A 16,080-nucleotide genomic window follows, 5' to 3' on the forward strand; every position below is an offset into this window, starting at 1 on the left:
TGAGCCGTATAAACACTACAGTAAAATGAAATAAATGGTCAATTACACAAATCACCCTGTTAATTAATAAAGAAGAGAAGTTGACATTTTTTAGTGGCCACATGATATGCTCCCTGAGGGACTATACATATGGTAGAAGTATGTAAAGTTCCTCATGACTCACCCTGTATAAATGATGACGCAGGATTAACTTTGTTAACTTAGGTTATATTATTGTATGGCATTTATGGCCAGAGTTTAATTACGACACAAATAACAATAAATTGTAATATATAAATTTTGGTTCCTTCTGCAAATCAGATTCTATACATTTTGATGGATTCTGGGCAGCCCTTGTAAATCTTTAGAAAATTGAACATCTAAAAAGAAAATACAATTTTTAATATATTTATATTACACATATTTTATCTAATTTAACATTCTTGCTGATAATTGAAGTTGTTTAGATTTTACCAATTGCGGAATACCAAAAATCTTCGCAATAACTATCGAAAGGTCGTCCTCGAAAAGCAAATAAAATGTGGGAACACTCGTCTAAAAATAAAATTTGTAAAACAGTGCATAATGAGATGAGGGAGCTCTTCCTGTACTTTAATTGAAACGGAAACGAACAATCGTGTCGGCCGCGACAAACTCGCGTGGCCTGCTTCACTTAAATTTACTTACTGATAAGGCCCGGGATACAACAGCTGATTACGCGAAAGTTTTTGAGAATTTTCGAAAAACCGAGGTGCGATTTCGACTGGGAGCGTCTGATATTAGGGGGGTCGTTGCGCGAAGGAAAAAGACGGATTGTGATGCTGTTAGACAGTGACAAGTGGCCTAGTTTCGATCGCAATAATGAGGTGAGAAGAATTAAGTAGGACGAGACAATTTATTTTTTATTGATATTCATATTACATATTTTATCGAAAAAGTTGATATTTCCCTTTATTTGAAATGCGGGTTATAGGTTAATTGGAGTTCCAATATTGTAATGGCATAAAAAAATAATAAATGACATTTATATTTGTTAATACAATCCAAAAACTTTGTAACTTATCTATATTTTCTCAATATAACCTTAATCAGGAGAAAATGGCAACCGAATTTATTTACTTAGTTTGTATTTACTAATTGTTGCTATGATTTCCTTAATTTTTCAATGGATTCGTCCTTGACGTCCTTGATTCTGGTAGCTTTTCAAAATGCTTTCTGAGCCAAAGTTATTTTTTTAATACATAGAAGTCGTAGTCGCTTATACAAGCGTCATTCCAGTCTCTTCAGCGCTACAAAACTCACATAAGTGTACAAAACTTTCTCATATTGACATCATTAGTTCAATATTCTTGCTTTTAAAATATTTGAAGTTTGGATACATTTTATACCTCATAGACTTTTACTTTAATTAGTAAAAAGTAAAGAAAAGAAACTTATTCGGTCGAATTTAAATATCAGATATACTTTTGCAACAAATATAATACATAAAATAAATAAATAATACATGCTAATATAACATAATAAACAAAATAATTCATAACTGTCATCTACGGCCTAGACGAAAAACTTTTTGTATTTTTTTTTATACATGGTTATTGCATAATCTTCAAATGAGTTATAATCAACAAATTTTGCACAATAATATTTTAATTGAGAAATTGATCAATTTCTTCCCCCTTCTCTTCTTCTTCTTCAGCCTTAAGTAATCCAACTTTGGACATAGGCCTCGCCCAAAACAATCCAGTGTTTTCTATTTTGCGCCACTTGCTTCCAGTTGTTTCCTCCGATCTTCTTAATGTCATCAGCCCATCTCATTTGTGGTTTTCCTCTGCTTCTCTTTCCTAACCATGATCTCCATTGTTGTATTTCGTGATTCCATCTTTTATCCTTCAGTCTATAAGTCCCACCCCGAGCATTGATCTTTCTATCGTTCTTTGTGCCTTTACTATTTTATCCATATTAGACTTGGTGAGTGTCCAAGGTGAACCATACGTGAGTATAGGGCGGATACAATGATCGTTAATTCCGGTTTTCAAATATTGTTCTATTTTAGTGTTTCTCAAGATCCAACTCAGTTTTCCAAATCCAAATCTTCGTTTGCCCACGCTAACCTTATTCTTATGGTAATTTCGGCAGTTTTATTTTCTTTGTTAACTTTCATTATCTGTCCCAGGTAGATGTATTCGCTTACTGTTTCTAAATTTATGTCGTTCAACGATATTTTTCTAATGTTCAGTGTATTTATCATTATTTTTGTTTTCGTTGTGCCTTCTTCTACTCTATAATATTATCTTACTTTCTGGTTTCTTATCTTCTTTCTTTATCTTGTTGTCTTTGTCTTGATGTGTTACATTGTTAGATGTCTCGCAATCATTGTTGACAGAAAATATTGTTCATGTATTTTGAGTAAGGTTTATATACTTTGCCTGGCCAAGTATTAAGTTCTTCCTATCAATATCATTTTGGCATTTCAACCCTATACGGGTGATAACCTTCCCAAAAATATCCCCCCAGTCTTTCCTATCCATCACCGTTCTTTCATGTTTCTTCCAAGTGCGTATTACCATGTTTCTTATGCCTTCGTTATCAAGGAATATTGTTGTGTATCTTTGTCTTCTCGTCTGCTTAATGGGTTTATTAAGAAGAGATTTTTTGATCAGTAATTTTACTTCCTCTGCGTTATATGTCATGTCCACCTTATAGGTTCTATTTTGATCTGTTTGATGTTGTCTGGTTCCAGATATATTCTACAGTTCAAAGTCGTATATCATCTTATTCATATACCATTGTCATTCATCACTCAGTAGTTTCACCCCAAAACATCCTAACAGGTTTTTATTACTTTTTGTTCAAGATTCTAACTACTATTTTTGTATTTTATTATTATTTATAATTTATTTATAAATTATAAATAATAATAATTATTAAAAAATTTATAATTTTTAACATTAGTTGTTAATAAATGCATTTCAAACTATGCTCAAATTTTACATTTAAATATCTTATTTCGTTTATATAATAATTAAATTTAATAACAAATTATTTATATTTTAATATTAATTTAATATTTAGTCTGACTTTGACGGATCTGTCAGAATTAAACAACATATGCTTGGCAACAATTGAGACGAAATATACAGCGAAACTTTGTTGATACGTTAGCAGGTGGTGGTAGGGCAAACACAATAACTTTTTGAATTATTTTAATATGAGGTACTTATATAATTTGTTTAAAATTAAATAATAAATAAATAAAATAATCACTTTATTCAATTTAAAAAATATTATTTAAATTTTAAAAATACAGAAAACATAGTATGAAGCTTTGCGTTAGTCTACAGTACCGCCTACTGTACCCCTTTTTTTATATACCTTTGTATGTTATACATTTATATGTTTTATATTTTTCAAAGTGGATTGAGCTCAAAACAGCACCTGTTCACCATGCGAATGTTGCAGATCATCTCTGGACCCGTATTCTGTACTCTTTCAATTTTGTAAATATTACCAACTGATGTGATGTGATATTGTCCTAAACTGATGTGATATTGTCCTAAAAATCTCTTCTTGGTTTACAGAGATTTAGGATGTAGATTGCCTTCATCATGTAACCTCTTCTGTCCACTGCTGGGCATAGTCTCTCCCATTTTTCGCCACTCTTCACGGTTGTGTGCTTCTTGTTGCCATTTCTTGGATATTCGTCTAATGTCGTCCATCCAGCGTGTTGGTGGTCGTCCCCTGCTGCGTTTGTCTTCTCGTGGGCGCCAGTCAATTAATTTTCTGGTTCATCTTGTGTCTTTCAGTCTCGCTATGTGACCTACCCAATTCCATTTCAGCTTGCCTATATGTTCGACGACATCACTGATACCTGTTCTTTTCCTTAACTCTTGATTCCTTATTTTGTCTTTTTTTGTCACACCGAGAATTGATCTTTCCATGCGTCTTTGTGCCACTCGCATTTTTAGTGCTGTTGTTTTTGTTACCGTGAGAGTTTCTGCTCCGTATGTCATAATAGGAAGAACGCATTGGTCAAATGTCTTCCGTTTCATAGCTATCGGGATGTTGCTCTTAAAGATGTCTCTTAGTGAACCATACGCCGCCGATGCAAGTGTTATTCGTCGTTGAAATTCGCAGGTCTGGTTGTCCTTGCCTATTCTGATTTCATAACCAAGATATATGTACTTTTCTGTCAATTCTACCACTTGATTTTGGATGATTAGGTCTTCGCTGGGAAATAAATTTGTCATAAATTTGGTCTTACTGATGTTCATTTTTAGACCTATTGTTGAAGATACGTTTTCTAATTCTTGTACCATTTGTTTTGCTTCACCCAGATCTTCGGTAATAAATACTATGTCGTCGGCAAAACGCAGATGATCGAGCATTTCTCCATCTATTTTTATTCCTCTATTTTTCCACTTTAGTATTTTAAAGGCTTATTCGAGGACCGTTATAAATAATTTAGGTGAGAGAGTGTCGCCCTGTCTCACACCTCTCTTGATATTTAGTTTTACACACATTGTGGCGTTTTGGTATAATGTTTGTACTAGCTTTGTGAGCCAGTAATCTATTCTACTATTGTTCAGAGCAGTTATAATTCTGTCTAATTCCACAGTGTCGAAGGCTTTGTGAAAGTCTACGAAGATAAGTACCAGTGGTCTGTTATATTCTAGCGACTTTTCTATTAAGGTTTTTACTGTTTGTAGATTGCCTTACAGTTTATAAATATATAGTGAGCATGTATGCCATACTCCAATGTTTTTTTTTTAATTTTAGTCTAAAATTTAAGGGTAAAGATTTGATAATTATGGCTTCACCAATATTAAATCAAATCGATATTTCTCTGTAGTCATCATCAACCTGTATGCGTCCACTGCTGGACATAGGTCTCCCTCAGCTCTTTCCATCTGTCTCTGTCTTGTACGGCTTGCATCCAGCTATTGCTAACCCGCTTCAGGCGCTCTGTCTATCTAGTTGGTGGGCACCCTCTGCTCCGTATTGCTTCTTGCCGTGGTCTCCTCTCTAAAATACGTTTTGTCCATCGGTTATCTGATAATCTGGCGACGTGTCCTGCCCAATTCTATTTTAGCGACGCGATTTTTTTGTGTTGTTTTTGTTCTACGACGTATGTTTTCGTTTGGGATTCGGTTTCTTAGAGAAACACCCAACATCTGGCGCTCCATAGCCATCTGAGTCACGTGAATCTTATAAACTATCTTTTTTGTGAGTGTTAATGTTTCCGCTCCATAAGTGAGTACAAGTAACACACATTGATCAAAGATTTTCCTTTTGAGGTATATAGGTAGATCCGATTTAAATACATAGGTGAATTTACCAAATGCTGCCCATACTAATCCTATGAAACGTGGGAGCTCACACGTCTGGTTATCTCTGCCCAACCGAATTTCAAGTCCTAGGTACTTATACGATGTAGTCTACACAATATCCCTTCTATCAACAGCAATATTTCGATTTAGCACCTATATATTCGTAACATAATTCGAAGATATCTGCTTTCTTGTGTACGGTGCATAATATTCCAATATTAAAATTACTAGAAAGCGATCTATTTCTACGTACTAATTTTATAAGTTATTGGATGCCACTAACGTATCTTAGCCGCAATCTATTTACAGTGGGAGTACATCTATTCCATGTGATTTGTTTCTGGCTAGTTTTAACTGCTTCTTTAACCTCAAGACTCGTTGGTGATTCTTTTTTAATCTCATCTGTTCCATTTGTTTTGTTTACCGCATTTTTTTTTCAAGATTTCTTTCTTCATTATATTACATGTTTTCCTAACACGATCTATCTTTCTTCTTCTTCTTCTAATAGCGCTACAACCCTTTGTGAGTCTTGGCCTGCTTAACAATGTTCTTCCATTCTGCCCTGTCGGATACTTTCCCTCGCCACTGCCTGATGTTCATGGTTTTAAGATCCCTCTCTACGTCGTCTATCCATCTTTTATGGGGCCTTCCTCTTGTTCTGTTTACTTGGGGCTTCCATCTCTGGACTACTTTTACAGCTCGATTATCTGGCATTCTTTTTTGCAAATTGCATTGTTACAAATCTAACAATATCTGCGCTCTGCATTAGCTCATCCAGCTCGTGATTTATTTTAATTCTCCACGAACTATCGCTGCATTAGGTTGGTCCAAATATCTTCCTTAGTATTTTGCGCTCAAATATTCTCAGTTGATTTTCATCAGTGGTTGAGAGGGTCCACGTTTCACATCCATATGTGACCACTGGTCTAATTACTGTTTTGTAGATTCTAAGCTTAGACTCACCATTCAGTAACTTACTATTCATTAAGTATTTGTATTCATAAAAGCACTTATTACCGCTAAGAATCCGTGCTTGTATTTCTTGACTGATGTTGTTGTTGTCATTTATTATTGAGCCTACGTAGGGAAAAGTGGAGGCATATTTGTAGGTATGGTTGTCTATCTTCAGATTCTCATGTTGATTCAATTTTGTGCACTCCATATATTTTGTTTTGCTTTCATTTATATATAGACCAAACGTAGCAGCTTCTCGTTTCAGTTCTATAACTTTTTCGCTTAATACCCTTTTGTTGCGGATTATTATGGCAACATCATCTGCATATGCGCATATTTGTATTTATCTTGTATTAATACAGCCGTTTATATCCAGAAAATCGATCCATCCATCGGTTTATTATATATGGTTGCTGCAGTTGGGAGCTTCGTTTTGGAGACTGTAAGATCTGAGCGGGAACGCGTCCTTGATTATTGTGGGTAAGAACTATTTTTTAGACGACCGGAGTAGCCTTTGCTCTGACAGAATATATTACCAGTGTTACAAAATTCTCAAGAATTGCTAAAATTACCTTTTTACTAGGAGGCTGCTTTGTTGAACACATGCCGATATTTTTTAGTCATTTCTTTGAAACTTGTCTTTGTACCTTGTTGATTTTCGTGTGCGCGAAAGAAATACTGTATACTAAATACTTTCTGCCCAGTTGTAAGAACCATTTTAACGAAGGTTTTAATAATAGAGCACTATTAATATGACAGGTAATAAAAAATAAGCCCAATCAAATAAATACGTACTGCTGGCGCATCTTAACAGCCGTCTAAATTTTGGTACTGTTTATTTTGGCGAATATCGTAATTATATAGTTTTAACTACCTAGAATTGGTACTACAGAGTAATGGAGAAATATGGAGATGCATACAGTAAAGTTAGGGCGGGATGGATGAAGTGGAAGGACGTGAGTGGTATTTGTACAACAGAAAGATTGTAATGAAACTGAAAGGAAAATTCTATAAAACTGTAATAAGAACAACTATATATTAGGAAACTGGATGTTCGGTAGTTAAAAAGAAAGAGGAAAGACAAATCCTGATTCGCTGATCTGCTGATGCACTAGTTCCTGAACGTAGAAGGAGAAGAAAACCAAAGAAGACCTAGGAAAGACTCTTCGGTAGGACATGTTGGTAAAGGGAATTGATATTGGTACGACTTAAAATTAAAACTTATGGTGAAATGTAGTTCTGGTTTGAAATTAAGCGTTCTATCATTTTCCTTTTTACTTAATTTGATCTTTTCTTCTTAATGTGCCTTATTAATTCCTCTTGACGTTGGCTATTAACACGGTAAGATTTCCTCCGTCTTAAGCTATTCCAAACAATTATTCGACTCTCCGCATCAAAGTCCATTCTCTTTCTCATCATAATTAGTCAAAGAATAGTAGGTATACTGTTTTCCCCACATTATATGTCCAAGATATGTTACTAAATTTTTACGATATTTTACTAAATTTGTCGCTATCAATCAGTTGATGAGTAACTTCTGCTTTGTTGAGAACTGCTTTATTTGTCTGTTTAGCAGTCCAAAGCATTTTTATTATTCGTCTATACAACCATATTTCAAATCCTCTAAGCAGTTAATAGTAGATATTTTCAATCTCCATGCTTTGGCATCATATAAAACAACTGACTATATTTGATTTGATTTCGTCTCACATTTTTAAAAATATATTTATAATATAAATATATTTTAATGTGATACAAGTTTAAATAAAAAAATCATAAATAATTTGTTCCAAAACACATCAATTATGTTAATGTTTTCGCAAGAATAGTTGTGAGTAGTAAACTTAGTGAGCACTGTAGTTTGCCTGATTATTGTAAAGTCGTAGTATGTAGTATGTACTTAATACACGTAAAATATAACAAGTAGAATATTCTAAATCAAAAACCAAAATATATGGTTTATGTAAGATGGTACACCACCACATTCTAGAGAGAAGGCGTTGAGAACATAGTTAAATATACCTTTTCTGAACGTTGGATTGGACGTGGCAGTCATATTCCTTGGCAATGTAGTGATATATTGATATAATTATTTAATTTATAAAAAAACCCAAAATAATACAAATGGAAACTAAATCACAGGTATGAAATAACACACGTGTCTTGTTTCATAATACTTTTGCTACAAATCTTACCTTAAAGACTCAGCATTTTTACAAAAACATCATCGTTGGCCTAATAACCGATATTGTTATAAATATAGTAAACAAACAGGCAATTTAGTTCAGCATAATATTAGTTCGTTAGTTCATAATATTATCATCATTATCATAATAGTCCATTTGTTCGATATGTAATTATTGTTACTCGTAAGCTTATATGAGTGTATATAAGTAACCAATGAATGAGATACATCACAGTTTAATACATTATTTAACCTTTGCGACATAATATACTATAAGATTTGGATATAGATTCGTCCATTATACATTATAGCCACCACGTAGCGCAGAATTTAATCCGCTTGATTTTGGTGTATGGGTCGTATTAAAACAACGTGTCTATAAGAATGCCATAAACATTTGCAACCAAATATGGGAAGAAATAAATACTGTAACAGTTTCTTTAGAACCAATGATGCTATTTAATATGAGATGATTTTTATGGAATATATTGACAAATGAATTAATGAAAATGGTAGACATATCGAACACTTACTTTAACAAAAAGTTTAGTAATTTAGTTTAACTATTTCTTAATTTGGTTTGTAAACAAAATGTTTTGATTACGACTTTAATTTAACATAAAATATAAAATGTTTGATGTAAAATCCTATTATTCTGTTTTTTGTCATATCCTATTATTAATTATCCTGCTGATATATTTATTTTATTTAATATTTCGTTAACTATTAACTTTAGTTATTGGTATTTTATACCAAAATTTAGATTTATTAATGTTTTTGTCTATTTTTCCTTCGTTGCCTGGGGTAATTGCCTTAACTCAGAAATATGCAGCTGATTTGTAAAATGCGATTATCTCGAAAACTATTGAGTTTAAAAGTTATTAACAGGTATACCTTTTTTTTGTTGAAATAATGTATCTTTAATATTTTGTATCACAAATACAGTTTACTCAAAGAGCAAAAAAGTTAAGTGCAAATTTATGCCACATATGTGGCTCTATCCGCCACATCAAAGTGTGCATCAAATTATAATTTCTCATATTTAAAAGTACCCAGTTGTAAATTTTTATGCATAAATGTTTACAAACATGAAAGTTATAGCCCAAAATAAAATTTTTAATTTGCACTTTAACACCCTGTATCTTTCTTAATATCAACATTTTATTAAAGCAATTTAGCTTAAATCGTAATATTTTAAAGTGTAGAATCTACTGTTTCTTTTTGTACAATTACTTAAGGACCACCCTGTATAATAATTAAATTTAATAACAAATTATTTATATTTTATTATTAATTTAATATTTAGTCTGACTTTGACGGATCTGTCAGAAATAAACAACATATGCTTGGCAACAATGGAGACGAAATATACAGCGAAACTTTGTTGATACGTTAGCAGGTGGTGGTAGGGCAAACACAATAACTTTTTGAATTATTTTAATATGAGGTACTTATATAATTTGTTTAAAATTAAATAATAAATAAATATAATAATCACTTTATTCAATTTTAAAAATATTATTTAAATTTTAAAAATACAGAAAACATAGTATGAAGCTTCGCGTTAGTCTACAGTACCGCCTACTGTACCCCTTTTTTATATAACTTTGTAGGTTACACATTTATATGTTTTATATTTTTCAAAGTGGATTGAGCTCAAAACAGCACCTGTTCACCATGCGAATGTTGCAGTTCATCTCTGGACCCGTATTCTGTACTCTTTCAGTTTTGTAAATATTACCAACTGATGTGATGTGATATTGTCCTAAACTGATGTGATATTGTCCTAAAAATCTCTTCTTGGTTTACAGAGATTTAGGATGTAGATTGCCTTCATCATGCAACCTCTTCTGTCCACTGCTGGGCATAGTCTCTCCCATTTTTCGCCACTCTTCACGGTTGTGTGCTTCTTGTTGCCATTTCTTGGATATTCGTCTAATGTCGTCCATCCAGCGTGTTGGTGATCGTCCCCTGCTGCGTTTGTCTTCTCGTGGGCGCCAGTCAATTAATTTTCTGGTCCATCTTGTGTCTTTCAGTCTCGCTATGTGACCTACCCAATTCCATTTCAGCTTGGCTATACGTTCGACGACATCACTGATACCTGTTTTTTTCCTTAAGTCTTGATTCCTTATTTTGTCTTTTTTTGTCACGCCGAGAATTGATCTTTCCATGCGCCTTTGTGCCACTCGCATTTTTAGTGCTATTGTTTTTGTGAGCGTGAGAGTTTCTGCTCCGTATGTCATAATAGGAAGAACGCATTGGTCAAATGTCTTCCGTTTCATAGCTATCGGGATGTTGCTCTTAAAGATGTCTCTTAGTGAACCATACGCCGCCCATGCAAGTGTTATTCGTCGTTGAAATTCGCAGGTCTGGTTGTCCTTGCCTATTCTGATTTCATGACCAAGATATATGTACTTTTCTGTCAATTCTACCACTTGATTTTGGATGATTATACGTTGATGTATGAAGATACGTTTTCTAATTCTTGTACCATTTGTTGTGCTTCACCCCACATCTTCAGTAATTAGTACTATGTCGTCGGCAAAACGCAGATGATCGAGCATTTTTCCATCTATTTTTATTCCTCTATTTTCCCACTTTAGTATTTTAAAGGCTTATTCGAGGACCGTTATAAATAATTTAGGTGAGAGAGTGTCGCCCTGTCTCACACCTCTCTTGATATGTAGTTTTACATGCATTGTGGCGTTTTGGTATGTTTGTACTAGCTTTGTGAGCCGGTAATCTATTCTACTATTGTTCAGAGCAGTTATAATTCTGTCTAATTCCACAGTGTCGAAGGCTTTGTGAAAGTCTACGAAGATAAGTACCAGTGGTCTGTTATATTCTAGCGACTTTTCTATTAAGGTTTTTACTGTTTGTGCTATTTTGTTTGTAGATTGCCTTACAGTTTATAAATATATAGTGAGCATGTATGCCATACTCCAATGTTTTTTTAAATTTTAGTCTAAAATTTAAGGGTAAAGATTTGATAATTATGGCTTCACCAATATTAAATCAAATCGATATTTCTCTGTAGTCATCATCAACCTGTATGCGTCCACTGCTGGACATAGGTCTCCCTCAGTTTTTTCCATCTGTCCCTGTCTTGTACGGCTTGCATCCAGCTATTGCTAACATGCTTCAGGCGCTCTGTCTATCTAGTTGGTGGGCATCCTCTGCTCCGTATTGCTTCTTGCCGTGGTCTCATCTCTAAAATACGTTTTGTCTAACGTTTATCTGATAATCTGGCGACGTGTCTTGCCCAATTCTATTTTAACGACGCGATTTTTTCTATTGTTTTTGTTCTACGACGTATTTTTTCGTTTGGGATTCGGTTTCTAAGAGAAACACCCAACATCTGGCGCTCCATAGCCATCTGAATCACGCGAATCTTATAAACTATCTTTTTTGTGAGTGTTAATGTTTCCGCTCCATAAGTGAGTACAAGTAACACACATTGGTCAAAGATTTTCCTTTTGAGGTATAGAGGTAGATCCGATTTAAATACATAGTTTAATTTACCAAATGTTGCACAGGCTAATCCTATACGTGGGAGCTCACATGTCTGGTTATCTCTGCCCAACCGAATTTCAAGTCCTAGGTACTTATACGATATAGTCTACACAATATCCCTTCTATCAACAGCAATATTTCGATTTAGCACCAGATTAGTAGTAACATAATTCGAAGATATCTCCTTTCTTGTGTACGGTGCATAATATTCCAATATTAAAATTACTAGAAGGCGATCTATTTCTACGTACTAATTTTATAAGTTATTGTATGCCATTAAAGTATCTTAGCCGCAATCTATATACAGTGGGAGTACATCTATTCCATGTGATTTGTTTCTGGCTAGTTTTAACTGCTTCTCTAACCTCAAGACTCGTTGGTGATTCTTTTTAATCTCATCTGTTCCATTTGTTTTGTTTACCACATTTTTTTTCAAGATTTCTTCCTTCATTATATTACATGTTTTCCTAAAATGATCTATCCTTCTTCTTATGCTTATAATGACCCTACAACCCTTTGTGAGTCTTGGCCTGCTTAACAATGTTCTTCCATTCTGCCCTGTCGGATACTTTCCCTCGCCACTGCCTGATGTTCATGGTTTTAAGATCCCTCTCTACGTCGTCTATCCATCTTTTATGGGGCCTTCCTCTTGTTCTGTTTACTTGGGGCTTCCATCTCTGGACTACTTTTACAGCTCGATTATGTGGCATTCTTTTTTGCAAATTGCATTGTTACAAATCTAACAATATCTGCGTTCTGCATTAGCTCATCCAGCTCGTGGTTTATTTTAATTCTCCACGAACTATCGCTGCATTGGGTTGGTTCAAATATCTTCCTTAGTATTTTACGCTCAAATATTCTCAGTTGATTTTCATCAGTGGTTGAGAGGGTCCACGTTTCACATCAATATGTGACCACTGGTCTAATTACTGTTTTGTAGATTCTAAGCTTAGACTCACGATTCAGTAACTTACTATTCATTAAGTCTTTGTATTCATAAAAGCACTTATTACCGCTAAGAATCCGTGCTTGTATTTATTGACTAATGTTGTTGTCATTTATTATTGAGCCTACGTAGGGAAAAGTGGAGGCATATTTGTAGGTATGGTTGTCTATCTTCAGATTCTCATGTTGATTCGATTTTGTGCACTCCATATATTTTGTTTTGTTTTCATTTATATATAGACCAAACGTAGCAGCTTCTCGTTTCAGTTCTTTTTCGCTTAATACCCTTTTGTTGCGGATTATTATGGCAACATCATCTGCATATGCGCATATTTGTATTGATCTTGTATTAATACAGCCGTTTATATCCAGAAAATCGATCCATCCATCGGTTTATTATATATGGTTGCTGCAGTTGGGAGCTTCGTTTTGGAGACTGTAAGATCTGAGCGGGAACGCGTCCTTGATTATTGTGGGTAAGAACTATTTTTTAGACGACCGGAGTAGCCTTTGCTCTGACAGAATATATTACCAGTGTTACAAAATTCTCAAGAATTGCTAAAATTACCCTTTTACTAGGAGGCTGCTTTGTTGAACACATGCCGATATTTTTTAGTCATTTCTTTGAAACTTGTCTTTGTACCTTGTTGATTTTCGTGTGCGCGAAAGAAATGCTGTATACTAAATACTTTCTGCCCAGTTGTAAGAACCATTTTAACGAAGGTTTTAATAATAGAGCACTGTTAATATGACAGGTAATGAAAAATAAGCCCAATCAAATAAATACCTACTGCTGGCGCATCTTAACAGCCGTCTAAATTTTCATACTGTTTATTTTGGCGCATATCGTAATTATATAGTTTTAACTACCTAGAATTGGTACTACAGAGTAATGGAGAAATATGGAGATGCATACAGTAAAGTTAGGGCGAGATGGATGAAGTGGAAGGACGTGAGTGGTATTTGTACAACAGAAAGATTGTAATAAAACTGAAAGGAGAATTCTATAAAACTGTAATAAGAACAACTATATATTAGGAAACTGGATGTTCGGTAGTTAAAAAGAAAGAGGAAAGACAAATCCTGATTCGCTGATCTGCTGATGCACTAGTTCCTGAACGTAAAAGGGGAAGAAAACCAAAGAAGACCTAGGAAAGACTCTTCGTTAGGACATGTTGGTAAAGGGAATTGATATTGGTACGACTTAAAATTAAAACTTATGGTGAAATGTAGTTCTGGTTTGAAATTAAGCGTTCTATCATTTTCCTTTTTATTTAATTTGATCTTTTCTTCTTAATGTGCCTTATTAATTCCTCTTGACGTTGGCTATTAACACGGTAAGATTTCCTTCGTCTTAAGCTATTGCGAACAATTATTCGACTCTCCGCATCAAAGTCCATTCTCTTTCTCATCATAATTAGTCAAAGAATAGTAGGTATACTGTTTTCCCCACAATATATGTCCAAGATATGCTACTAAATTTTTACGATATTTTACTAAATTTCACGCTATTAATCACTTGATGAGTAGCTTCTGCTTTGTTGAGAACTGCTTTATTTGTCTGTTTAGCAGTCTAAAGTATTTTTATTATTCGTCTATACAACCATATTTCAAATCCTCTAAGCAGTTATTAGTAGATATTTTCAAGCTCCATGCTTTGGCATCATATAAAATAACTGACTATATTTGATTTGATTTCGTCTCACATTTTTTAAAAATATATTTATAATATAAATATATTTTAATGTGATACAAGTTTAATTAAAAAAATCATAAATAATTTGTTCCAAAACACATCAATTATGTTAATGTTTTCGCAAGAATAGTTGTAAGTAGTAAACTTAGTGAGCACTGTAGTTTGCCTGATTATTGTAAAGTCGTAGTATGTAGTATATACTTAATACACGTAAAATATAACAAGTAGAATATTCCAACCGGCACCAATAATGTTATACCGTGTGTATAACATATATCACAGGAAAAAAGTGTCTACTAAGTACAGGAGAGATCCAACGTCAGTAGCTTGAGGTAAAACTTAAAAATTAACTATTTATAGCAGTAGCACGATGAAAATATACCTTTGATTAAATACTTAAAGATCATCGGAGAATATCCGGCACAATTTAGGCAACGAAGATCAACCATCGACCAACTAATTTAGGCAGGTTTCAAGCAAAGCCTGGGAACATAACATCGATATCTATCATATTTTCGTCGAGTTTAAACAAACATATGACTATAAACAGGGTACATTTATACAAAATATTAAGTGAATTTACAATACCGCCCAAACTAATTAGGCTCATCCGAATGACGATTACGGACACAGTGGCTCAGATACAGATACAAAATGATATGACAGACACATTTTAATTAACACAAAGATTAAAACAGGGTGATAGGCTAGTACCTTAGCACTAGAATACGAAGTTAGAAAAATATCAGAAGGCAGAAACAACATACTTATTAATAAATCAGTTCAACTGGCAGCACCTGCAGATGTTTTAAATAAATTGACCAGAAGAAAAGCAGCAGGCGAGAATACGTATACGGTACTTAAATCATATGCTAAAAATAGGTTTGTCAATAAACACAAAAAAGACTAAAATCTTAGTAAAAAGTTAATCGGAGAGAGCAACACGACCTAACCTGACATTTGACAACTTAAAAAAAGTAGATAGTTTTATCTAGGAGTCAACATCACGGAGTACAACATTGACAATGCATAGCTTAGTAAAAGAACCATCCTAGCCAATACTGCTTACTTTGCTATGAACCAGACATTACGAGACTTACATTAAAGAACCACGATATGGTTCTACAAGATCATAATCCGACCGATAGTGAGCTATGGATGTAAAACTTTTGTATTGACACAAAAATCTGTACACCACATGGATATCTTTGAAAGAAAGATACTGAGACAAATACAAGCACAAATAAATGAGAACAACAGGTGACGAATATGTAATATATATGTAATATATATGTAGGACCTTATGGCAAGTGATACCTCGTTTGATAGGTATTGTAAATACCTATTTAACCATTTTAATTTTATTTGAGTTTAAGCTCATTTTGATGAATAAATTAAATAAATACTAAAATTGTAGTTTTGCATTTAATTAATAAATATTAAAATCTCCGCCTCTGGTTACTTGTCAAAAAGTTGACGTT

General features: G+C 33.7%; 1 protein-coding gene across 1 annotated transcript in view; it reads left to right on the forward strand.

Annotated features, from left to right (window-relative positions):
- The first annotated feature begins 689 nt into the window (after window positions 1–689).
- Window positions 690–16,080, forward strand: part of Ets65A (DNA-binding protein D-ETS-3) — a 283,056-nt gene continuing 267,665 nt past the window's right edge. Inside the window, exon 1 of the mRNA XM_072526992.1 lies at window positions 690–845. Coding sequence (XP_072383093.1) covers window positions 841–845 — 5 coding nt within the window. The 5' untranslated portion in view covers window positions 690–840. The remainder of the gene's footprint in view (window positions 846–16,080) is intronic.

This window comes from Diabrotica undecimpunctata, chromosome 3 (assembly GCF_040954645.1).
Source record: "Diabrotica undecimpunctata isolate CICGRU chromosome 3, icDiaUnde3, whole genome shotgun sequence".
NCBI lineage: Eukaryota > Metazoa > Arthropoda > Insecta > Coleoptera > Chrysomelidae > Diabrotica > Diabrotica undecimpunctata.